Raw genomic sequence first — 23,542 nt, forward strand, 5'->3', positions numbered from 1 at the left:
TTTGGCCCCACTTTTCTCTCCAAACCGGCTTACAACCAGGGCTTTTTTTCAGCTGGAACACGGTGGAACGGAGTTCCGGCACCTCTTGAAAATGGTCACATGGCCGGTGGCCCCGCCCCCTGATCTCCAGACAGAGGGGAGCTTAGATTGCCCTCCGCGCCACTGGCGCAGAGGGCAATCTAAACTCCCCTCTGTCTGGAGATCAGGGGGCGGGGCCACCGGCCATGTGACCATTTTCAAGAGGACAATTTAAACTTTAAAAACTTCCCCCTTGTTCCAGCTGACCCAAAATGACATCATTGTGTGGTCCTGAGTTCCACCACTGAGTTCCACCACCTCTTTTCCCAGAAAAAAAGCCCTGCTTACAACAATCTCCTCCATTTTATCCTCACACAAAACCCCTATGAGGTATATTCAACCGAGGGTGTGTGACTGGCTCAAGGTTCCCAGCAAGCTTCTGTGACAGAGTGGGGATTTGAACCTGGGCCTCCCAGATCTGACACTCTAACTACTACACCGTGCAGGCTGGCTTTTGTATCCCACACCAAGTAACAACTTCTCTTTCAATACCCACAAACACTCTTCACCTGGCCTCTGGCTGCTCCCTGACCTTCCCTCCCCTCCATTCTCTCTCACCTTTTGTTCCATGTCCACATGTGACCATACCACCCATTATTATCTTGTCAATCAAGCGTGAACTGTGTACCATCTAGGTGGGGACTACTCACTGCTACATTCAGAACTCCATGAACAGTGTTGATGTATTGTCCATGCCAGTGAGCATTCCCCCTCCCCTTTACTCTGATTCAAACCAGGAGGTTGCCCGGCCCCGTCTATTGTCACGCTGACCTGATTCTCAAAAAAAAGGTGTGCAAAGAAAGTCAGCCGGATTAAAATGATGAAACGGCCTGCTATTTGGCTAAGGCTTCCCCTCTCCCCCAATCCTTTATGAAAAATGTTTGCTCTCCTTCTGTAAAGCTAGGTGTGGGAGGGTAGAATATATATCACTTATCCCATTTATGTTTTCTGGATTCGTAAGAGCTGTGTGAAGTCTCTCAAGCATACATTCGCACAGTAGTCCAAATAAGCCACCAGGATGGAGACTTTCTGTGTTTTCCTTCTACTGGCAGTGGGTAAGTGAAATCATGCCTTTGGTATAAGCCATTTTCTTTATAGAGGGAGATCAAACCTGACTTTAACCATTTTTTAAGATTGATGGTTTGGTTATGAATTCTAATATAAAGCATATTTTTATCTGCTTGGATAAGTTTCACTCCTCTGCCTTATATTCTTTGTTATGGATTGGTTGGGTTTTTTCCCATTTCATTCCCCTCCTCCCTTTTTTTCTCTCTTTCTGGGGCTAGGGAAGAAGGTGGTTTTATGGAAGGGAAAGGTCGTTTGATCATGTTTTATGTTATATATTGTAAAAAACAATAAAATTTTAAAAGATGGATGGTTTTCTGCTGACTTTCCCTGGTGAAGGGGCACTTGGGCTGAAAGAATTCTTTAAATTTGCAAAAAGGAGGCAGAGTAAGAACTGGTGTTTGTACATGTAAGCTCGAGGAAATCATTTACGAAATACATTTAATAGTTATTTAACTAAAGATGACGGAATTTCTAACTGGGCCAAATTCTGCTGGAGAACAAGTGCTAGAGTTACGCAGAACCCTTAACCAGGATGGAAATCTCATGTTTTGACAATAAGATGATGTACAGATGGTATTTAACTCCAAAAAAACTAGCAAACATGAGCAATGCTATGTCAAACAAATGTTGGAAATGTAAACAACATGAAGGCTCTTTTTACCATATGTGGTGGACTTGTGATAAAGCAAAACAATTTTGGTCTAAGATGTACATAGAAATGTTGAAAATTATGAAGGGTAACTTGCCAAAAATCCTGAAATGTTTTTGTTAGGACTTAATATGGAAAATGTAAATGTAACGGATAGAACATTATTATGGTATATGATTGTAGCAGCTAGATTACTGTACGCGCAATATTGGAAGCAAGAGGAGATACCAGAAGTTGAAGAATGGATACAAAAATTGTTATATATGGCGGAGATGGATAAGTTTACCAGAAAATTGAAGGAACAAAGTTCAAATGAATTTTTAAGAGATTGGGAAAAACTTAAAGAATATTTGGAAAACAAGTGGGATGTAAAAGGTCAATTGTGATCTATAGATAACTTTTGATGTGTGTAGAATAATGGGGTAAGCTTTATGTATGAACTTTACCTTTTAAAAAAAAAAAGGAGAGGTAATAGAATAGAAGGAATATTTTAAGAATTAAAAGGGTTTCAGTGCTGTTGGGAGTCAAGGGAGAGGGAAGGAGGGAGGGTGGGGAAGGCATATATTAATTGGTAATTGTAAGGTAAATGATATATAGAGAACAAAATGAAGTTGATTTTATATGTAATACTTATGTTAACCAACCCAATAAAAAAAATTAATTAAAAAAAAAGCAATCTCATGTTTTGACAGATAATATGCAACTTTACTTATTCCAGCAAAGATTTGCAGCTGGTGTCTTTGGCTGCTGAAGATCTAGGGTTTAATGCATTATTGCCTTTTTGGATGGATGGACAGCCTTACCTTATAGAAGGAATTGGATGAGATGACATATTGGTCCTTTTCTAAATTGGTGGGACAATGTGGACATCCAACAAAGCACCTGGAAGGGGAGATGATTTCAAAGTCCCCATCCTTGCTGTTACAACCTGGAAATCTTTATTTGGTTTTCACTTCTCCCTTCTGCAAATTGAACCTGGGATCCTTTTAATTGTGCCTCATCTTTTTCTTTGCACTAAAGGGTTCCTCTGAAATGTAGACATGATTTTTTTAACATTGTGTATTGTCAAATCAGCATTATGTGATTTGTTAATCTATTTACACCTTGGCTCAAGGCAGCAAGATGCATGCACAGAACAAAGGAATCTATAAAACCAACACAGGAGAAGTGAAACTGTTATGAAATCGGGAACATTTGCTCATCTGTAGCAACAAGATGGGTATATGACGGTTTAATGCATCTGCTGTAGTGTCCAAAGGGAAACTCTCAAAGGTGTGGTATGTAAGTTAGATGTATTCTCCCATAGCCTGAATTCCCTGTTGAACATTGCAATGCCGATACTAAAAGCACAAACCTGAAGCACCTGCATGTAAGATTATGCAGTCGTTCAGTGTCTTTTTGAATGAACACAGTAACTTTATTCAGCAAACACCATTAAAGAACACAAGACCCACCAGAGACCTTCTTAACTGTCCTCCAGCCAGCTTACCCAGCTAGAAGTAAAACCTGGGCTGGAACTACTCCAGATTCCAGTATGCTGGAACTAACATAAAACATAAAACAGATTTCTGAACATTACACTGCGCATCTGTTTGCTCGTTCTTCTTATAACATCCAAAGCCACACAGTGATTCTGTGATTGTTAGACTCAGTGGTGACAGCAGCAGCATCTGCCATTTTAATAATGACTGTACATGCAGAAGTTTTTTGAGGAGTGGCTACCCAATCCCAATTTTAATCCCAATTGTTTGTTTATTGCTGCTTTTTAGGATCAACGCTGACTTCTCCTGTCCAGGACTCCAAAGGTAACATGCAGTTTAAGAACTGACTCTGGGCAGAGACAGTCTTTCCTATAGGGCAGCCTGGACCACTGCTCAGGGCCCCATACTGGCTGGAGTGGTAGAAAATGGTGTTGGAAAACTAAGCAAAGTCTAAAAGCAGACTGGCTCATTTTGAAGGGACATGAATTGTGAACAGAGATGTGCATGAACCGGGAAAATACCAAACCATGTGGTTCATAGTTCATCGCGTTTCAAGTTCCAGGGCTGCTGCCAGGCTCTGGGCCAGGTGCACTGCCCTCAGTGGAGCCGGGGCAATGCGGTGCAACCAACGTGCCCGCCACCCTGCGAGCCCCTCAGTTCTTAAAGTTTCTTTACATAGGCACAGTCACTCAGATCTTCATAAACTTTCTCTCTCAGGCTCACAGACAGTTTGCCTAATTCATATAGAATAAAAGTTCTTTCACAGACACACAAAGTTCAGGCTTCTATACAGGTTGCCTAACTGAACTAGAATAAATATTTCTCTCAGAAATGCAAAGACACCCTCAGGCTGCACACAACTTGCCTGCTTTGCCCAGACTCAATATTTCTCTCAGAAACGCAAAGTTCAGGCTTCCACACAGGCTGCCTGCCTTGGCCGGACTGAATATTTTCTCTCTGCTCATTAAGTAAAACTTGCATTCACTCCACCCACACTCTCAGTCATCAACCAGTCATCTCACTCACTCATCCCTCTCTTTCGCCCCCATTCTTCATCTGTACCACGCCAAGCATTTAAAGACACACACACACACTTAAAATCATTATAGGTGGTATTTGGGGAGAGGAGGCACCTCAGCAGGGTGTAATGTCATAGAGTCCTTCCTCCAGGCATTTTCTTTAGGGAATTGATCTCTGTCGTCTGGAAATCTATTGTAATTCTGGGAGATCTCCAGGCCCCTCTTGGAGGATGGCGACCCTATATAAAACATAGTATTTATAGGGTCCCTCGCCAGAAGGACTGTGGGTCAGTGATCTCTCCCTTGATCTTGCAGAAAACCTTCACCAGCATTCTAAGCAATCTGATTCCTGATGATTTAAGAGCTGAGGCTGGCACCTCCAAGGCCAAATGCACAGCCCCCAAAGAAATGCTATTTTCTTAATATGGTAAGGGAGCCCTGATTTGCTGGCAGTTGGATTTGGGAAAGGAGAAGATAGGATCTGCCCAGACCTACTCCATCCCCTCCGCAGTCTGGCCTCCTTCAGAACTCGTTGCTGATCAGGATTGTTAAAAGAACAAACGTGGCGTTCTGTCTTACTCTAGTAGAAAAGAGCGAGAGTCCAGTAGCACCTATAAGACTAACAAAATTTGTGGTAGTGTAGGAGCTTTCATGAGTCACAGCTCACTTCTTTAGATACAAAAGCTCATACCGTACCACAAATTTTGTTAGTCTTATTGGTGGTCTTTTCTGCTACTACAGACAGACTAACACAGCTACCCGTCCTGATCTGTTTCCTACTCTAGATTCCTTGATGTATCCTTATGGGCCAAACCAAGGTGATATGGAGAATCCCAAGGAAGATGATGGGACATCTCCAGAAATTACTCTTACAGAGCCCTTCGCCTTCTATGGCAAGCAATACCACTCTCTCTACGTACGTAATACCTGACCAGTTTGAAAACCAGCTTTCTGTTTCTCTCACAGAAGTGAAGTTGGCAAAAAGCTTTGCCTGTCTGTCCCTCTCTTTTGCTCTTTGAATATCTTGGCCACTAGTGTGTCATTAGCCTCTTCAGGAACCAATAGATTGAGAGTGCTAGGTAGAAATAAATTTCTGTACAAATAAATGTTTGTGATTTGAGAGGTGATCTAGTGTGACGAAACCTTTTTTAGGTCAAATCAATAGGACATATAACCACCAGGTATTTGCTCTGTGAAAAGGCACAGCAAACTTGACTTATTTTTCTTTGTACGAAATTTTTGCCCTACAGTTTGTATTCAGATAAATCTGGCAAAAAGGAATGGAAGACCATTCTGCGATATATCCTGAATCCATGCAAAGGCAGTCAGACAGCTGGGGCATATTGTGGCTATCAGTTTCCTTCTTTTCAGCTGTCATGGCTTCTGGGAACTTAGTTTGGTGAGGTACCAAGAATTTTCTTTTTTTGAGGTCCTCGGGGGTGAAAGTACCGAGCCCCCATGGCACAGAGTGGTAAGTGGCAGTAGTGCAGCCAAAGCTCTGCTCACAACTTGAGTTCGATCCTGGCGGAAGCAGGGTTCAGGTAGCCAGATCAAGGTTGACTCAGCCTTCCATCCTTCCGAGGTCGGTAAAATGAGTACCCAGTTTCCTGGGGGTAAAGCGTAGATGACTGGAGAAGACAATGGCAAACCACCCCATAAAAAGTCTGCCAAGAAAATGTCATGATGCAACATCCCCCATGGGTCAGTAATGACTCGGTGCTTGCACAGGGGACTACCTTTACCTTTTTTAGGGGTGAAAGTATTGTAACTTAAATTTGTTACCAGTACTGTCACTCTTGGAAGATCTGAAGCAGAAGATGAGAGGTACTATGTAAGCTTACTAGTAGTGCTAGTACATAATGCAGTCCCATACCAACTTACTAGTACTTAATGCAGTCCCATACCAACTTACTAGTACTTAATGCAGTCCCATACCAACTTGCTTTCATCCCTAGAAATCCATTCACAGATCTAGAACTTCCAGCATTCTCCTGAAAGTGGGAATGACTGTTTAGCAAACTGATGTGTCTTTGTTGAGTAGAGCAATGTAATCTGCCAAAAAGACAAATAAGTGGGTTCCAGATCAACTCAAGCCTGAATTCTCCCTAGAAGCCAAAATGACAAAACTGAGGATATCGTACTTTGTTCACATCATGAGAAGACAAGTTTCCCTGAAAAAGTCAATGATACTAGAAAAGGTGGAAGGCAGTAGGAAAAGAGAAAGGCCCCAAATGAGATGGCTTAACTCAATAACAGAAGCCATAGCCTTCAGTTTGCAAGATCTGAGCAAGGTTGTTAGAATATTTTGGAATATTTTGGAATAGAATATTTTGGAACTCATTAATTCATAGGGGTGCCATAAGTTGTATGTGGCTTGGCATGTAAAACACTCTCTCTCTCTCTCTCTCTCTCACACACACACACACACAAAGCCTAGGCCTGCCATCTCCTCCCCCCCCCCCCGTGGTGGTGGTGGAGATGGTAGGTGCCATCAGGTCATAGCTACCTTATGGCAACCATTGCTGGGGGTCTCAAGGCAAGAGACTACCAGAGGTGGTTTGCCATTGCCTGCCTCTACAACCCTGGTCTTCACTGGAGGTCTCCCATCCAATTACTAACCAAGGCCAACCCTGCTTAGCTTCTGAGATCTGATGAGATCAGGCTTACCTGGGCTACCCAGGTCAGCCCCACCCCCACCCCGTAGGTATTAATAGTCAGTTATTTATTGCAACTTGCCAGGTGTTTGATAAACCAAGTTGTTCATGGTCTCATCCCAAGGAAAAGTGGAATATATGGCTTAGTTTAGGCCTTTCTTCCTGACATCTTTTCCTTCTGCAACTAATTTATTATAACTGTGCTAAGCATGTCAGACAGTCTACCCTTCAATCTAACTAATTAGCAATCGGTTGATCTAATCTCATACATTCACCTCTTCCTTTGACAACTTCCTGCAGGTAAACAACAACGGTGTGGTCTCCTTTGGTGTGAATGTCTCACAGTACACCCCTGACCCTTTCCCTCTGGATGGTGGATCTCCCTTTGTGGCTCCCTTTTGGGGTGATGTCGACACTCGGATTGCGGGGAAGGTCTATTGGAGGCAGACACGGGACCAAGCGGTGCTTCGCCGTTGCACTGCAGATATCAACCAATACTTCCCTGAGGTCCCTTTCGTAGCTGTCTGGGCCCTCATTGCTACCTGGGACCATGTTGCCTTCTTTAGATCTGCTTCAAAGAAGGTAGGCCTGTCATTGATGGTGCCTTGTGAATGTTCTCTCAGCCTCATGACTAATTCCAATGCAATGGGAGAAAATGCAAACTAAGGTTTCTGCCATAGAATCTGCAGAGCACTGGGTCAGAGCTAGCAAGAGTCACCGGGAACTTCTAGACAAAGATCGTGTCTGCAACATGATGACCTAATTGAACTTCCATGTGCAAACAAATAATATTCCTTGTCTGGCTTCATCAACCTCCAGGTGATCAGGGGATGTCAGAACTTTGTCTTCCCTGCCCCACTCCCTCTCAGTACTAGGACTGCCAACTTCCAGGTGGAGCGTTGAGTTCTTCTAGAGTTACAGCTGATCTCCAGACCACAAGATTTCCCTTGGAGAAAATGGCTGCTTTGGAGGGTGGACTCAATGGCATCCCATCCCTGCCAAGCTCCTTCTCCTCTGGGCCCCCCACTTACCTGCCCAGGATGGGGGGCTTCCAGCCCCCGTTTCTTGCCCCTTGATGATGTGAGGAGCAGGAGAAAAAACAGCTTCCACATAGTAATGCACTAAGAATTCCCTCTAGCATCTATAGTAAAGGTGATAGAGACTAGTAGAGACATAGAGTGTCACCTGGGAATAACATTACATCCTCCCCTGTAGGATGGAGATAAATTGTAATTCCAGGAGCACTCGAGGCCCAAGTTGATAACCCTAAGTAGGACAATGTGAGTGTTACCAGTCCCTTGGTAGAGTGGGGGTTCTCCCTCTCATCCACTGCCCTCCCCCTTCACCTGACTGGAGGGGAAGGAAAGCATGGGAACTTGGCTAGAAGAGTCCAGGAAGACTCTGTCAATTTCACCTCTCCAGTCTAAAACTCTGCGGGATCTCAACCAGAGGGCAGCCAGTAATGAAAATGGGCTGGAGCTGCCTTGCAGAGCCGGGCTTGGACTTGAAGAGGTTCTAATGGACTGAAGTTTCTCTCCTGGCATTTCACAGCCCCTTCACACAGCTCCAGTGTATAGCAAAGCCTTTGCCCTGCCACCGGCTCTGTAAACTACCCTTCCCAGTTACCATTACATCTCCTGACAGGTGTTCTTCACATGTCAGCTGTCTCATGTGGAGATACTCTAAGGCTACCCACAGACAAGGGAATTGTCAGTGATCTCAAAAGTTCACTGCTCCTCAGTGCCCCCAGTTCATGGTTACTTTACACAAAGTTGTGAGAAAATGAGTGATCTCTTCCGTTGCAGTGCTGCAGACAGCGTTGCTAAAGTAGAGTTCTCTGTACTTTGATAGATGGTCCTTTTGTATTTCTAAGATCTGCACAGTCATCTCTTTCTTCTTCTCCTCCTCCTTCTGCAGGTCAACACCTTCCAAGCTGTCTTGACCACTGATGGAAATATAGCTTTTATCATGCTGAACTACGCTGATATCCAGTGGACCACAGGTCCAGCAAGTGGGGGGGATCCCAAGACTGGCCTTGGAGGAATCCCAGCACAGGTGTTTATCGAGTGATCTCGTATAATATAGCAAATGTTATGCAGGGCTGGGTTGGTTCTGTATTGAGGGTGTTTCCATCTTCAGAGAGAGATCAACATCTTAAGTTTCATTTTGAGTGTAAGTGTAGCATAATGGTCAAGTGGTTGGGTTGCAAATCAGCACTCTGCTGGTTCAAATCCCACTACTGCCAAGAGCTCGGTAGGAGGCCTTGGGTAAACCACTCCTCTCAGCTCCAGCTCCCCAGCTGTATTGTGGGGATAATAATAACACTGACTTTGTAGCATACAAAGCTGCTGTAGCATAGTGATTAAGTGGTTGGGCTGTGAATCAACATTCTGCTGATTCAGATCCCACTACTGCCAAGAGCTCGGTAGGAGGCCTTGGGTAAACCACTCCTCTCAGCTCCAGCTCCCCAGCTTTATTGTGGGGATAATAATAACACTGACTTTGTAGAGTACAAAGCTACTGTAGCATAATGATTAAGTGGTTGGGCTGTGAATCAACATTCTGCTGATTCAAATCCCACTTCTGCCAAAAGCTCAGTAGGTGGCCTTGGGTAAACCACTCCTCTCAGCTCCAGCTCCCCAGCTTTATTGTGGGGATAATAATAACACTGACTTTGTTTACCACTCTGAATTGGGCACTGATCTGTCTAGAAGAGTATACAAGCCCAGTAGTTGTTCTTGTCATAAGACAGAGGCCCTTGATGCAGTTCTGAAACCAATCTGGTCCAAGTGTGTAAAGCTGTCAGGAAAAAGGAGAAAGCTACACATTTAACGAACAAAAAGTAAAATCAGGCAACCAAAAATGCTATATTATCAGCCATGCAAATTAATATTGGCATCCAGTGCAAATTACTCAAATGCATCATATAAATACAACACAGTAACTATAGACATTTGGGTTCAGCACTTAAAAATTATTAGCAACAACAGAATTGAATGAATGGGGCTACATTTTTAAAAAACGTTAAAACATAAAATACAATAGTATGTACATGGAGCTTAGAAGTTCAGTGGAATTGTAAGCAAGATGGTTCCTGGGAAAGGATCAAATAATGAAAGATGTTCTGTCAAATCCATGCCGCTTTTTATGGAAGATTTACTGACACCAACACAGCCGGATGTGATATCCATCGGCTGAAAGAGTTCTCATCAACAAAAGTGCTTTTGATTGATGGGTTCTGGAAGGGGATCTTAAGACTTTCATGGTCAGATTTTTTTTTTTAGCCACACTGAATTTGGTAATGTGCCACCTATAATTTACGATCACACCTGCTCTGTTAATGAAGAAGCATATGGAGGTGGTTATCATCCAGTCTCCGTTTGGAGAGCCATAAATTTGGATCCAGAGATTTTGGACAACCCATGATGAATGGCTCAGCAATAATGTGTGTCCTGAGTGACATACGCCGGATCAGAATATAGATGTTATCCAGTCAGTGAATTGACTTTGGAAAGCATATCCTCCATTGATCAGAAAGGAGCCTGGGTTAGCAATACACACCGCACGCTTTCCCTGGAATTTTCTGACATTGTGGCTACCAAGGTCACACCACAATATCATGTTTTACTAACCAGAAGGCTATTTGCAATGAAATCCTATTCCTATGTAAAGTCGTATCTTTTCAAGCTTGACTTCAATGCACTTAGCAGGGTGGAACTTTGCTTAAGATTGGAAAGTTGGAGCACAATAACCCTCCCCTACACACACACACAACACACACACTCAAAATAGCAAAATGGGGGTCAATTCTATACCATTGTGACCTAAACATATGACATAAAAAGGCAAATTCCGCAACTTATATATATTTAGCAAATTTGAGCAGTGTTTCTCATTTGACCGAACATAGGTTGTTGTCTTAAGAACACTTAAACCCAGAGTAAACCCTACTGAATAAAATTGGACTTATTTCTGAGTAAAAATGCATAGGATGGCATGATATTTTGCAATTTTTAGAATTCTGCTTAATTCATTTTGCTTCTGCTAGTTAGCAGGAAGTCTCAGGAGCTGCAGAGGGAACTGATCACTGGATATATTATTTAGGGGTGTGCATCCTGATAAGAGATGGGCATGAACCAAAATACGAACCAAAATTAAGCATGAACCAGGCCGGTTCGTGGTTTGCGAACCAGTGGTTCATCAGATCCCATTTCTGACAAACCACCACGAACTTAAGCTGGTTCATTTGGTTCATTTTTTGGTTTGTCACTGCAGTCAGCCTGTTGCCAATCAATCAGTTTCCTAGGCAACAGGGGATGGACTTCCTGCAGACCTTCTGCTGACCTGGGAGTGACATTCTGCTGGCCCGGAAGTGATAATTTTCTGACCTGGATGTGACGTTTTCACAAACCAAATGAACCAGTTCGCAAAACCGGGACAGGTTTGTGAAAGTTAGTGGTTCGTGGTTCATGAAATTTGACGAACCATGAACCATACGGTAAGGTTTTTTTCCGGTCCATGCCCATCTCTAATCCTAATATGTTGGCAGAGTACTCTGTTAATTTATTGCTGTTGCATCAAGGTTGCCAGTCCCCCAGTGGAGGCAAGGGATCCCCCGCTCCCAGCCTCTGCCCTCTGCCCCATTCACCTGGCTGGCAGGGGAGAAGGAAGAGAAGAATAGGAACAGGAGTCAAAATATTTTCTGGACAAGCCTGCAGAGGTCACACTCCCAACAGAGTGCGACAATGTTACTTCCGGGAGTGACATTATTCTGGCTACAGGAATGCTCTCGCACTTCATATGGGGCTGATTTGGGTCCCAAATGGGCTGATTCTTAAAGAGCATTCCTGCAGCCGGCACGATGACATCTCTCCTGGAAGTAGATCCAGAGGAGTTAGCCGTGTTAGTCTGTAGATGCAGAATAGTAAAGAGTCCAGTAGCACCTTTAAGACTAACCAACTTTATTGTAGCATAAGCTTTCGAGAACCACAGCTCTCTTTCGAGAACCCCAGCTTTCAAGAACCCCCAGCATCTGACAAAGAGAGCTGGGGTTCTCAAAAGCTTATGCTATAATAAAGTTTGTTAGTCTTAAAGGTGCTACTGGACTTTTTACTATTTTACTGCTGGAAGTGATATCATTGCACACAACGTTCATCAAGATGGTGAGTGCCAGGTTCCCCCCCTCCCACTGGGAGAGTAAAGGGACCAAGCAACCCTATGTTGCATCAACAGATTGGTGCTCCATTAACAGGAGCATTGTTGCACAAGACATAGTGTTGTCAGCTCCAAGCTAGGAAATTCCTGGAGATTTGGGGGATGCATCCTGGAGAGGGTGGGGTTTGAGGAAGGGAGGGGAGAGATTTCAGAAGGGTATAATGCCATGTAGCCCACCCTCCCAAATAGCCATTTTCTCCAGGAGAACTGATCTCTGTGGCTTGGAGATCAGTTGTAATTCCAGAAGATCTCCAGACACTACCTGGAAATTGGCAACCCTATGCAAAAGATAAGTCTTTGTCCTGTGCAGAGTCTGTGCAATTGGGATCTCTCCCCCTATGCTGCTTTTCAAAACAAAGAAGCAGTACTTCACACTGTAGTCCTGGGCCTATTTGTCCCTGTGGCTCTTTAGAAACATGCAGCCGCAACATTGCTAGCATTATGCCTTGCACAAGCAGCAAGCAGTGCAGCGGAGTGCCAGCAATATTGCAGCTGCATGTTTACAGGGAACTAACTGATTTCTAAAGTGCTGCATGGCCCAATTAGGCCCAGGACTGCAGTGTGGGGTAAGAGTGCTTCTTTGTTTCGAAAGCAGCATAGAAACAGAGATCCCAATTGCACAAACGATGGGGTTTTCCTTGAGTGAGAGCTTAGCGTTAAGCTAAAAAGCTCTTCTGCCTTAATGGCCTTAATGTTAGCAGAAGAGCTATCCATGCCGATCACTTCTCTGTCTTCTGAGATTCACCCAGCTTAGAGCAAACAAACACTTCTCTGCAACCATAAGGACTAGAAAGTTGCATCTTTTTTTAAAAAAGCTGAAATGTTTAGGAAAATGATGAGTCATATCTACCTAGCCCTTTGATATTAATGAACTTTGAAGGGTATAACTCAGTTTAGCATTGCATTGTAAATGATATGCAATACCACTGTTTTTCTGAACTCCAAGCAAATCCATCTATGTATTGTCGAAGGCTTTCACGGCCAGAGAACTATGGTTGTTGTGGATTTTCCGGGCTGTATAGCCGTGGTCTTGGCATTGTAGTTCTTGACGTTTCGCCAGCAACTGTGACTGGCATCTTCAGAGGTGTAGCACCGAAAGACAGAGATCTCTCAGTGTCAATGTGTGGAGAAGATGTTAGCAGGTAAATTACATCAACCACCAATCCATATGCAAAAGAACCTCCTTAGGATACAGTGAAGCTTCCCCCCATTAGCATTCCACACCCTGGGAAACTCTTACAAGATGACTCAGCCCAAACCCACCTTCCTGAGTAGATATAAATTACCTGCTAACATTGACACTGAGAGATCTCTGTCTTTTGGTGCTACACCTCTGAAGATGCCAGTCACAGCTGCTGGCGAAAAGTCAGGAACTACAATGCCAAAACCACGGCTATACAGCCTGGAAAATCCACAACCACCATCAAATCCATCTGTATTCAGGCGTCGCTTGCTGCCCAACCAACTTTCTGGACTAGTAGTGCAAGAACCTACTGGTTCTGTGCTAAAGCATTAAAATCTTTATGTTCCAGTTGTAGAACTTTTGGCACCTTATTTTCCCGTGTTTGCTATGGGACACCTGTTGTGAGGGTCCTGCAAACCCCCATCTGGTCCCTACTACAAAAAGGCAAGCAGTGTAAAAATGGCACGTTCCAAATAAAAAATAAGCCATTGCGAATACAAGGTTTCCTGCTCTACAATATTAGATAATACATAATTTCTCCCCTCCATCTTCACCCAGGCTGGATTTGACAGCGGAGACAAAATACATTACTACAACATCCCTTCTTCCCGCACCGCTGATGTTGTCAATATTGGAGGAACCACCAATGTGGGTGTGCCGGGGCGATGGGTCTTCCAGGTGGATGAATTTGTGGCTGCAGTCACCACAGAGAGCATCGACTGTTTGCTGTGAGTACATGGAACACCAAAGCCAGATCTTCTCTCGGGTCGCCGTGAGGTAGATATTTTGCAGGTTTCTAACTACCCCACTGTGGAGTGACAGGACTATGTGCTTTGTACATTTTGTACAGAAAAATGGAAAGACAGTCTTCTAAACCAACACATTAAAAAATCATAATTAAACTGAAGTTGCTGTATTTATGGAAAGGGCTGTAGCTCAGCAATTTTGCATGCGGAGCTATAGCCCAGTTGAAGTGCCAGAGTCTCCAGATGAAGAATCTAAAGTTCTGGGAGGCGTCTTCCTCTCCGAAGAGCCACGATCAGGCAGAAATTGCTAATCTAGGTAGACCAATGGTATGACTCAAGGCAGCTTCATGTGTCCAAGCCAATTAATTCTCATTTTACATGAAAATCCCACCAGAGGTTACCATAAATCAGCTTTGACTTGAGGGCACTCTCCACCTCCATGCAACAACAACAACAATATTCAATTTATATACCGCCCTTCAAGACAACTTAACGCCCACTCAGAGCGGTTTACAAAGTATGTCACTATTATCCCCACAACAATAATGACCCTGTGAGGTGGTGGGGCTGAGAGAGCTCCAGAGAGCCGTGACTAGCCCAAGGTCACCCAGCTGGCTTCAAGTGGAGAAGTGGGGAATCAAACCCGGCTCTCCAGATCAGAGTCCTGCTGTGACTGACCCAAGGTCACCCAGCTGGCTTCAAGTGGAGCAGTGGGGAATCAAACCTGGCTGTCCAGATTAGAGTCCCACACTCTTAACCACTACACCAAACTGGCTTTCCACTAGGAACACAGTTCTGTACAACTGGATAAAAGAGATGCAAGCTTAGTCTTTAATGTGCCTTAGACATTTAAGAATTATAATTTCCAAACTTGGCATAATTCTGAATCTGGTTTCGATTTTGGACGACTTATTCTGCCTTTGCAGCTCCTTGAGGAGGGCTCCTGAGGGACCAGCCCAATTCTGTCAGCTCATTCAGCCATACCTTATGAGATTTCCCCAGGCATTGCCCTCATACTTAAGCATATCTTTAAGCCATGGGATCTGGAAACTTGCTGTCATGGTTTTAAAAAACAAACTTCGATTTTCAGAAGGTGGATGCTGTATGCAAGTTCTCTGTTTTTCCTTCTCTCTTGCAGGCTCACAAAGCTGTATGTTGCAGGCTAGAATGCAAACTTGTAATGAATTTTTCCTCAGAAATCTAGAAGGAAGATGGGGTCAAGAAAGACTGGGTGTCAGATCTGCACAGTTGATCTGTCTGTTCTCTGTTTCCCCTTTTTCATTTCTTCCTTTGTTGTTGCAAGGGAAGAGAGAAAAAGGTCAGATAGAAGACATTTCTCTCTAATATTCCTGTACTTATCTTTGTGCATTCCAGGCCATATTGGGGAGTGCAGGAAGCTGCCAGGCAAACAGCATGCTCCAGATCTCATTTGGTGTTTGTCCACGTGGCGTTCCTTCATGATATATGGGTCTGTGGAGGCAGGTGAACTAGTAAAAACAACTGGAGAGCTGGTTAATCTGCCTTAGGTAGCTGCGATGTAATCTCCCTTTCATTTTGCATTTTGCTGTCTCTTTTCTCCAGGTGAGATCTCGTTCAACTCATGACCTTCACTTCTCCATCTACCAGGACAGGATGTGCTCCAACCTCGGCAATAAACCCTCTCCTACTCCATACAGTCACAGAGCCTTTTAAATTCACAGTTAATTGTAGCATAGTAATAAATGACTCTGCGTACATGTCTGCTTTCCATTGTCCATTACCTGGGGGTTAGGATCCGGGCAGGCTGTCTGAAGAAGTCAAGAAAGAAATGCAGAACAGTGGGTTGGATCATGCCAGTTTTTATTGCTAGCAAAAGAAGGAGGGACACCCTTTGACCACCAGGGAGGCTTGTGAGATCTGCTTGTGCTAAACTTCGGCAGGATGGGACAGCAGATAGAAGAAGAATCAGGTGAGAATTAATGGGAAAGCTACTAGGATCCAACCCAGTATATGTGTGCAGTAATTTATGAAGGGGTGTGTGTGCGGTGTGTGGGGTGTGTGTGTGTGTGTGTGTAAGGCACACCCTCTGAGCTGGTTTTCCTCCCTGCTGATGCATGGGCTCCATTGTGAATACGCTGCATATGTGCCGAATGCTGTTTTTCTGGACTGCTGTCCAACATGGACAAATTTCCAATAGGGAAAAAATTCAACCTGATAAACAAGTCAGGAACCAAAAAGGTTCCACAGCCAAGAAAAAATAAAAGAAATATAATTATTTATTGCACAGTGCAAAAGCGATTAAAAATCATGGAACAAAGTTAAAAACCTAGAGAGCTAGTAACATCAGTTACACAGAATAAATATGGAACATTTATAGCTCCCAATATAAGTTACTTGTTAATATCTACAGTACTCGGGTGGCCTCCCTCCACAGAAGTGGTGCTCAACTAGCATTCTGTCCTGAGCCAGAGTAGCATTCCAAGTGCATGTTCCTGGGCAAGTGAATGTGAAAAGTGCACATTTATACTACCTGGTCTGAACCAGCAATGTTTTATATTTATCCGTTACAATTTTTATGTGTGTGTAATAACAAATTAGACCATTGAAGAAGGCCCAGAGGGCCGAAATGCATTTGGTCTCTGTATACGTGCAATTTTGTGATTTGGTTCTTTTATATGTGCCAACCATTTTGTGACTCTGTGTAACTGATATTACTAGGTCTCTAGGTTTTTAACTTTGTTTTATGTTTTTTTGTCGCTTTTGCACTGTGCAATAAATACTTACATTTCTTTTCTATTTTCTATTTTCTTGGCCCTTCAACCGTGTTGGTTCCTGACTGCTTTCCAGCATGTCAAGTTATATTGCTACCTCTTGCCTTTCCATCAAGGTTGCTTTGCCTTTAACAGGTGGGTAAAAAATCTTCATACACCAGCTGAACTGATTTGTGGTTTCTCTTTCTTTGAATGCCACTGGTGTGCTAACATTGACATTGCAAAGCATGGAAGGATTAACAGGATGTACAATTGCGTGTAAAGCCCCAAAGACATGCTTTACAACATGAATTTCAGCCGCACCTCTCCGTTTTGACGCCAGGTGATGGTGAAATTGACTTTGGCTGCCATTGCTGCCTCTAGCAGCTGTAATCAGATTCTGCTCTCAGATTTCCCTTAACTTGGCCTATCACCAGGGCTTTTTTTCTGGGAAAAGAGGTGATGGAACTCAGGACTACACAATGGCGTCACTTTGGGTCAGCTGGAACAAGGGGGGAGTTTTTTAAAGTTTAAATCGCCCTTGGCGAAAATGGTCACATGGCCAATGGCCCCACCCTCTGATCTCCAGACATGAGTTTAGATTGCCCTCCGTGCTGTTCCAGCGGTATGGAGGGCAATCTAAGCTCCCCTCTGTCTGGAGATCAGGGGGTGGGGCCAACGGCCATGTGACCATTTTCAAAAAGTGCTGGAACTCCGTTCCACTGCATCCTAGCTGAAAAAAAGCCCTGCCTACCACTTACACCAGATTTTGCATAGAAGTGAAATTTAGAGGCTCCCATTCGGCCAAAATATTGAAGGGTCTTGAAGAAAAAATCCAAGAGATTCAAGTAGTAAAACTTCTCTTGGTTCAGTGGAATGTAAAAAGGTGGGGTAGATGTCCATGAAATTTCCCCCGTAACCAAAAATGTAAGGCAAGCAGGGAGATCTCTACTCCACAGTGGCATCTGAGAAATCATTAGAGAAGCAAAAAGGAATCTCCGAGCTTTACTTTTCCAGACCCTTGACATTTCTGTCATTTTAAACTGTTCTGTGTTGCGACATCCAATGGTCAAACAATAAAATTCTATTACACTACAAGAAGCCTCTATAATAAGATGATCAACATTTCTCAGAGGGTTCATTCTCATCCTAAACACTGCCTCTTACATTATCTCTTAACAATACACCAGGTCAGCTGAATGTGGTTTGTCACAGGGCTTATGTGGAGACTCAAAAGGCCTTTCCTATTTGTTCTCTCTCTGGCAAGTTGTCAGGTGCTTTGGCAGCACATCATAACTACGTGATGGGCTTTGTTCAGCTTGATGGACCACGAACTGTGGATGACATCATTGGCTGTTCACCTATTTAATTTCTAGGAAGAAGAGGTCTTTGGAGCAGTTGTATCAAGGCACCTGTTCACAGGGTTTTGGACAAACCCCTGGATGTGATGTTCCCTTATTAAGGACCCAGAGACAATGGTTTCCTTGCCATTCCTTAACAGCACAACTGTGCTTCATACATGAATTTGTGCACAAATGTACATATGTAGCTATCTTCTCTGGAGTGTAACCGTTGATCTACCGAGATCAGTTTTGTCTTCTCTGACTGACAGCGACTCTCCAGAGTGTCAGGTCAGGGTCTCTCTTCTCCCCAATTCTTTTCTCTGGAGAGGCCAGGGATGGAACTGTTACCAAAATAGTCTACAGGGTTGTCCAGCAGTTGTTCCTCAACTACTGGAGCATTCCCTTTTTCAACATGCCGAGTAGGCACACATGTTGCTGGGTAAATTCTGGGATCCTGCCTATGTCTACCAGGATCTCATATCTAGGCAGAGCCTCATATCGGAAGGGCGAGGTTCCCAGAAACAAGCAAGAGAAAGACAGTATAAAATGAGAATCTTTATTAGAATCTGATAGAACAGGAGAATGGTGAGAGGCACTCAAGAATCCAAACATGCCTGTGAACGCACACAAAACAGACAGAGAGGCAGCTCCAGAACAACAGCGGGTATAGGGCTAGAAATCAGCAAGGAGCTGTGTATGTATAACAAATATACAGTACATTTAATAAATCAACAGTGGTGAGGGACTGCGGTTGAACTGGTGAGGGACGCGGTTCCCCTTTTGGATGAGTGTTTATTGTAATTATGTATATTGTACACCTTCAGTACTGGATCTTTAGTGATTAAGAGGACTGTTGATTTATTAAATGTGACTGTATATTTGTTATACATACACAGCTCCTTGCTGATTTCTAGCCCTATACCCGCTGTGAACACACACAAGCACACACAGACTAAAAAGGCTAAACTTAACAGCTAAACAATAAATAATAATAACAACAACATTCGATTTAAATACTGCTTTTCAGGATGACTTAACACCCACTCAGAGCGGTTTACAAAGTATGTTATCATTATTCCCACAACAACAAACCCCCTGTGAGGTGGGTGAGGCTGAGAGAGCTCCAGAGAGCCATGACTAGCCCAAGGTCACCCAGCAGGCTTCAAGCGCAGGAGTGGGGAATCAAACCCAGCTCTCCAGATTAGAGTCCCATGCTCTTAACTACTCTTAAACAAAAGAGGGGGGATGAAAGTATACAACCTGACCTGCAGAGGGTTGAAATTCTGTAGGGTTCTGATATGGAGAGCAGAAGAAAGCAGTATAGAGCCAGAGGTGAGCGTGTGTCCCCAAGGAATCTGGGCCACACAGGGGCAGTAGCTGGAAAAACTGTTGCAAAGTATTGGGGATTTTAGTATAGATGTTCATAATTTGGAATATGCTAGTCATAAAGTGGAGTACTAGTAAGTGAACAAAAGGCCAGGAGGGACAGAGGGCTGGGTGATGGGTCTGGGATAAGGCCGATCGCCTGCTTGAACCTGTTCTTTATTAAGGCTGCCTCAGAACCTAATTCTGGAGAATCACCCAAGTTTAAAGTGGGGAAGAGGCTAATATTGAAAAAAGGAGTTTTTTTCTGGTTTGCGTAAAAGTTAAAAATGCTTCCTGGAAGAGGTTTGGAGAAACTCAGCCCAGCCTAGTACAGTCACTAAGATAAGAGGCGGAACAGCTGGGGTTAGTCCATTGCTCATTCTCTTGGAGACCGGGGTCGTTCATTAGAGTCAAATTATTCAGGGACGAGGCTCCAAAGCCCTTGGGGAGAAGGGCCCTCTGAGTTACTTAGCCTGAGGTGGGCTTTCGAGAAGAGCGGGCCTGCGTTCCGTTGCTGCTTAAGGACTCGCCCCCTTGCCCTTAGCATGACCCACTGCCACTGCTGTTAGCTTAACTTCAGCAGGATGCAGAATCCGTTTTCTAACTCTAAGCCCATGTTATTATAACTAAAATGAGAGCTCAAAATAGGCTCCCCCGTGAGGTGAGGGTTCTGGAGACTACAGAACCTGGAAAATGTTATATGCAGATCAGATGTTCTACCGCTTAGCCATGCTTCCTGTGTGTCCAGTCTGGCAGTGTCAGGGTAAAGAAAATACACCAGCTCTCCCAACCCGCTTCTACAGCATCTTAAACAACTTGGCATGTTTACTTAGTGATTGAACCAAAACATTCTGACCATGTCTTTCTCTGAGGATGAGAAAAAGCAACTTTCTCTGTGGATCCCAAAGAGCAACTGCCTAGGCAACCTCCATGAAATCTCCAAATGCTTTAGTGGGGAGAAGAATTGGGCTACAAACACCAGCTGTAATCCATTTGTGGAACAAGATTTAGGTCCGATAGTACCTTAAAGACCAACTAAATTTCCAGGTTTGAGCTTTCTTGAATCATAGCTCCCTTTCTCGGATATCTGACTGGAGCTCTGACTCACAAATGCTCATAACCTGGAAATCTAGTTGGTCTTTAAGATGCTACTGGACCCAAATCTTGTTCTTCTCAGACCAACATGGCTACCCCCCCTGAAACAATCCATTTGTGGTGAGTCAGCACCACTCAGTGGTTACCTGGAAGGATGCAGTCTGGTAACCATGAGGAAGAATGCTGGCTCCTGGAGTGATGTGATTGGTTGCTGCCTTAGCCAATGAGGGCTCGGGATGCAGTAGCAGAGCCAAATGCTAGGCTTTTTTTCATCCTCTTCTCCTGTACATAATGCTTTTAGCACAGCCAGCTTCCCATTTCCTCCTTAGGGCCCAGATTTGTGTTGCTGCATGAGAAAGGAAGGACAAACTCATGACTACAGCTAGAAACGTACTTCTTTATGGAAACAAGAACTATTTGACAGATTTCCTAGGGCTGCAATCCTAAAACCACTGTCATGCGAGCAATCTATGTTGAATGAAATGGGACTTACTTCTGAGCAGACCCACTTAGGATTGTTCCTTGAAATTACTAACCTTAATTCTGATAGGAATGAATCTGACTCAAATTTTTAAAGTGGCAAATGACCCAAACCTATTTGTGTGTGTGTGTGTGCATGGCACGTGTGTGCATGCGTGCGTGCACGGCACGTGTGCGCACGCACATATGTGTGCATCTTCATCCCTAGAGATGCAATGAAAAAGAGATGCCCTTATTGGTTCATTTTATGCCAATGGGAATATTAAAAATAATAGGTATAATTTGGGCATATGTATGCAGACAGATTAATAACCATAAGAAGAATCCATCTGCAAAGACCACTGCAGTCTATTTGTGATGAGTCAGTGCCACTCAGTGGGTACCTGGAGGGATGCAGTTTGGAAAATATGAAGAAGGATGCTGTCTCCTGGAGCCATGCAATTGGTTATCACCTTAGCCAATGAGTGCTTAGCAGGAGTCACAACAAACCCTATGCTTTCTTTCCATCCTGCTCCATATCTGTGATGCATTTATCACTGCCTGACTGCACAAGGTTATTCCATTATCCTTTGGACTCACATTGTGCTTTTACAAGCAAATCCGGGGAGAGTATTCAGTGTCTCTGTATTTTATAACTATCGTGTTCACTTTTGGAAGCCTTGATTTTTTTAAATGTTTATGTGGAGCTTCTGTTCATTGCTGCTGTTGACACCACAACTTGATATTTACAGTGTAATTCTAAGCAGAGTCACTCCAGTCTAAGCACACTGAAATCAATGGGCTAAGACTGTAGTAACTCTGCTTAGGACTGCCTATTTCTTTCCTATGATTACACTTTTTCTTTTAAAAAATTGAATAATATAAATATATTTAAAATCCTGGCAAATGGTCGTGCTTCTATCTCATTTGCAAATGTTTGTATTCGTATCGATAAGTCAGCAATATGCGGGTCTCACATATTTTGAAACATACATCTTTATACACAAATGTGAATCTGTGTATATGAAACGATAGTCTGAGAATCAGGACTCACGGGAAACTCCCAGTTTGACACCTTTGGCAGAGCAAAATAACAGCAATTTGCACAGAAGAGTGACTGAAAACATAAGACTATGTGAACAGAGCCCATTTGGAGTGTGGTTAGAGTGCCAAACTTAGGATCTGGGGATCCCTGGTTCAAATTCCTGTTCAGGCATGAATTTTGTTGGGATGACCAGTCCCTCACAAGGTTGTTGTAAGTATAAAAGAAAACCATGTGTAACCCTCTGTATTCCTTTGGGGAAAGCTGAGACAAAATACTTTTTAAATTTTATTTCATTTATATTCTGCCTTTCTCGCCAGTGGGGTCCCAAAGAGGCTTATATCATTCTCATCTCCTCCCTCTTTTCCTCACAACAATACTGTGATGTAACATAGGCTGAGAACATGATACTGGCCCAAGGTCACCCAGCAAACTTCCATGGCAGAGTGGGGAATCGTCTAACCACTACACCATACTGTCTCTCTGCTACAGATGTCAATTCTGTTGAGTTGCCCTTCTGATGGGTTGGTAGAGAAATATCCACCTGCATCTCCACCGCTGTGGCTTCTGTTAAAACCTGTGGCACATCATTAAAAGATTGTATTCTAAGACCCAGCTTGTATTAACGCACCAGAACAACGCACACAACGGATAATGCACTTCCAGTTCACTTTAGCAATCGTTTGGAACTGGATTTTCCTGTGTGAAACAGGAAACCCCACTTCCAAACCATCACTCAAGTGCATACGAAGCGCATTATCCAATGCGGCTGAAAGCAGCCAGCGTCGAAGCCGCAGGGGGGCAGCACGCCTCAGTTGGCCAGGCGCGGATTTGTTTGTGCGCTCCGGGAAAGGGCGAGGCAGAATTTCCTTGCCGGGAAGCTCCTGTCGTCTCCCCTTTCCTTTCCAGGCCGTTATTCCAGAGCGGCGGGAGCAAGGGGGAAGGCTGCTTTTTCTCCGCCTTCCCGGGAGGTGCCTTGAACCCCTTGCTAAACTCGCTTTCGACAGCTCGGCCGCTGCTCTTACCCGCTCCCCTCGGGACTCCGCCGGTGCGCGTCCGGCCAGAAGAGCGCAGCACTGGAGGCGCTCCCTTTACGCGCTTCCTCGAAGGCGAGCCCTGGAGGGTGAGGACCCCCGAAGGGTTGCAGCTAGAGCTGCGGAGTCGTCGATCTCGGGGCTGAATAGAGCAAACGAATGGAGGCTGGGATGGGGAGGAAGAGAAGCCACCCAGATGTGGTTCCAGTTCCATTTGGAGCGCATTGCGCACGAGGTCCGGGAGGCCGGTTCCCACGGGGGTCTGGGAACTTGCAGGCAGGAGAGAACCGCGAAGAGCCGAATTCTCCTTCTGAACCAGAGGAGGCGCTGACAGGTCCCTATTCAGCGCTCTCGGGATCGTTTCAACCATTTCTACGTAATGC

At 44.1% G+C, this 23,542-nt stretch overlaps 1 protein-coding gene across 1 annotated transcript; it reads left to right on the forward strand.

The window, feature by feature from the left end:
- The first annotated feature begins 1,024 nt into the window (after positions 1-1,024).
- LOC129343529 (sushi, nidogen and EGF-like domain-containing protein 1) lies at positions 1,025-15,828 on the forward strand. The gene is made up of 7 exons (XM_054999784.1): positions 1,025-1,133; positions 3,565-3,600; positions 5,081-5,211; positions 7,250-7,531; positions 8,867-9,004; positions 13,905-14,074; positions 15,674-15,828. Exons 1-7 carry the CDS (start codon positions 1,097-1,099, stop codon positions 15,675-15,677), a joined length of 798 nt encoding a protein of 265 aa, XP_054855759.1. The 5' UTR covers positions 1,025-1,096; the 3' UTR covers positions 15,678-15,828.
- The last annotated feature ends 7,714 nt before the right edge of the window (positions 15,829-23,542 follow it).

The sequence above is a fragment of the Eublepharis macularius genome, chromosome 15 (genome assembly GCF_028583425.1).
Source record: "Eublepharis macularius isolate TG4126 chromosome 15, MPM_Emac_v1.0, whole genome shotgun sequence".
Classification (NCBI taxonomy): domain Eukaryota; kingdom Metazoa; phylum Chordata; class Lepidosauria; order Squamata; family Eublepharidae; genus Eublepharis; species Eublepharis macularius.

Bases quoted from the DNA above. Each gene is read 5' to 3' on its own strand.
- LOC129343529 (XM_054999784.1), top strand. From the start codon at position 1,097: ATGGAGACTTTCTGTGTTTTCCTTCTACTGGCAGTGG. The intron at 7,532-8,866 runs GTAGGCCTGTCA...CTCCTTCTGCAG, and splicing joins TTAGATCTGCTTCAAAGAAG to GTCAACACCTTCCAAGCTGT. The intron at 9,005-13,904 runs GTGTTTATCGAG...ATCTTCACCCAG, and splicing joins TTGGAGGAATCCCAGCACAG to GCTGGATTTGACAGCGGAGA.